The 2,839-nt window shown below is 42.4% G+C and overlaps 1 protein-coding gene across 1 annotated transcript; it reads right to left on the minus strand.

Moving 5' to 3' along the window:
* On the minus strand, window positions 1-2,315 carry LOC122077287 (E3 ubiquitin-protein ligase ATL42-like). The gene has a single exon (XM_042643183.1). The coding sequence runs from the start codon at window positions 2,071-2,073 to the stop codon at window positions 739-741; it is 1,335 nt and encodes a 444-aa protein (XP_042499117.1). The 5' UTR covers window positions 2,074-2,315; the 3' UTR covers window positions 1-738.
* Between the last annotated feature and the right edge of the window lie 524 nt (window positions 2,316-2,839).

Here is a 2,839-nt window from a genome sequence, read left to right on the forward strand (position 1 = left end):
TTTCCATTCCATACTTTAATCCCATTAAGTAAAAATGGTATCCCTATTACAGCCCCAAATCCAATGGAATTAATTTGAACAACACTCCTTCACAGGAATAATGTTCACCCCAAAACCCAAAACCCTATCCTCCCAGGGACCTACAAGCAATAACATGGCAGACAAAGCAGTTAAACACTCACAGCTTTAATGGATTTTGTAGACTCCGTCGTCTTCTTCGTAGGGGACCTCAAGTGAAGTTGTTTACCTGCTTACCAAGTGTAACAAAGCTTTTCATATGTCGAAAACGAAAGTCCACTCAACGTAGTCACATACTCACATGCCCCCAACAACTCCGACAATCGGAAATATCTCATATTAAACTATCTAAGTCTCTGAATCCGAGGTCGACCCTTCTCCTCTCCTGTGCAGAAAAAAATGGCAATGGCTACCAATTCAATACTTCAATCTTGCTCCACAGTCTCGTGGTAATTCAGTTTCACTTTCAGGCACAATTCATAAAACATGGAATTTGATAAAATGGATAACCAGAGTTCTTGAATGGACAAAATGAAAATCTGTTCTTTCTCGCTTTCAAGTCTTCTTCATAATTGAATCTGTATCTAAGTAGAATCCACGTAATTGACCAACAAAACCCATTTTTCCCACCTTCAATCTGAATATATTGTCTGAGATTCGCCATGGCAGCAGCAGATGTAGGCCTTGGGACTCGGGAGTTCAAACCACACAACAATGGCGTCAAATTACTATCCTCTGCGACCTGTTCTCCCGACCAGCAAACCACTGAACTGTTCGTCTCGCAATGGGTATCCAAACCTTCCTCAACCTTTCGTCTTTCCCGTTATGATGCAAAGACGACTCTCTAATTCTGTTCTTTACTCTGTAATCTGAAAATCTCGAGAGGCTAATAATCTCTGACACGGATCTCGCCCCTGTTGGAACCAACATACCTGGCGGATGATCATTTGGATTCAATTCGGACCCCGAAGAAGAAGGGAAGTTTGACTTGGAAGAAAATGAATAGTTCGTTCTCATCTTACTGAGTTTACTCTCGAACACCTTCTTCTTCTCCATCTCCTCCTTAATCTTCATAATTATCTCATTTGATGAACACCCATTATCGGAAAATGCCGTCGCAGAAGTGAATCGATCACTGCTCGAAGCCAATGATGAGAATCTGAGCATCTCCGAATTCAAAAGCATGAGATCAGAAGAATTGACATCGCTCCATCTGTTCTTGAAGACGACATCGGAGACTATAATCCTGCGATTGAATTCATCCACTAAATTACGATTATCAGCATCGATAATGGGTTGTTCTTCCTGGATTGGCAATTCTTCCCCTAATTTCTTGCCCTTTTCTATTCTCCGAAAGCTGCTACCGATGCTGAACCTGGAAGACGAAGAACCCCCAAGATAATTTTCAGGGTCTTGCTCTCTCCTTACAAAGAGCTCGATATTGTTGTCATCGGTGAGATCAGAGGGGTTCCGAGAGATTCTCAAACTGTTAGAAGTGGCAGTGAAGAAGGTGATGTCGGAAGGGTCGACCTTCTGCCTGCACAGAGGACAGCTAGAGTGATTATCGAGCCAACGATCGACACAGTCGATGTGGAAAGCGTGTTTACATTTGGGCAACAATCTAAGAATCTCGATATCTTCGAATTTGGAAAGGCAGACGGCGCACTCTAGCCCTTCTCTCGCTCCTTCCAAAGTAGAGAAACGGAAGTAAGGAAGCGACTCGATCACCGTCTTATCGATCCCGGAAAAACGAGAGCTTGCTCCGGCGAGTAACGCAGAAGAAGAAAAGCGGCCAAGGTCTGCAGGGTCATCGAGGAGGTCGGAAGGGAGTGGTCTATGACAGAATTTGGCGTAGATGAGAAGGAGAAAGGTTAAGGAGAACATTATAGAGAGGATGCCAATGACGACGGCAAGACTTGGCCGGAACCCATTAACCACGTTGTCGTTGGAGTTCAAGCTCCCGGGGGATTGGGATTGGGCTTCGGCGATGATGAAGATGAAGAAGAAAGGAACCAGAACGATGATGGTTCTGGTGATCGAAACCAAATTACCCATAGCGATTCGCGATTAGCGATTAGCTATTAGCGAAGCGAAGGATCAAACTCCCCCGAAATTAGTAACTTAGTAGAGAATTTGAAAAGTTTTTTTGGGTTTTTGACGTTTTGTATTTGTGGCCGACTTAGATCATCCGGTTCCGATTCCGATTAGGAATGGTCTGGAATTGGATCGGTCAAGATCGGCTTTGGGATCGGTTGTATAGAATAAGGATTTGTCAAGAATCGGGAGATGTCTTAGACTCTCTATCGATTCGGTCTGGGTTGGCAGAAATCGGATGATCCGATTCAATTATTTAATCCATGTTCTGAGTTACCAAACAGCACCTATGGTATTTAGGCATCTAGTGGGGCCACAAGGATGGTCAATGATACTGATACGGATACCAATACTGATATGACTTTGATAAAAATATAATAGTCATATTTATCGGTTGATCCATATCAATCAGGTATCAATATCAATCGATTAGGTATCAATATCAATCATAACTTATACGGTTGATTCAATACAAATATCAATACTGATACCTATACAATTTACTATTGGTGTTGCTTTGCTTTTGCTCAATCTTGAATAGAATGGCTCTTTTCACCATAGCCTTACTCATTTATATGAGTGTGGAAAATGAAAATGATCCAGTTTCATGATTGTCTTGTATAATTCTCCTAAAAAAATGGTGATAGTGTATAGGGGTGTCAATCGATCAGGCTGGTCCGGTTTTGGTCGGGCTTAATCGGGCTTGAAGACTTTCAAAGGTTGCACT

Source organism: Macadamia integrifolia, chromosome 4 (genome assembly GCF_013358625.1).
Source record: "Macadamia integrifolia cultivar HAES 741 chromosome 4, SCU_Mint_v3, whole genome shotgun sequence".
In the NCBI taxonomy this organism is placed as follows: Eukaryota; Viridiplantae; Streptophyta; class Magnoliopsida; order Proteales; family Proteaceae; genus Macadamia; species Macadamia integrifolia.

Excerpts from the sequence above, each read along its gene's own strand:
- LOC122077287 (XM_042643183.1), bottom strand. The coding sequence starts at position 2,073 with ATGGGTAATTTGGTTTCGATCACCAGAACCATCATCGTTCTGGTTCCT.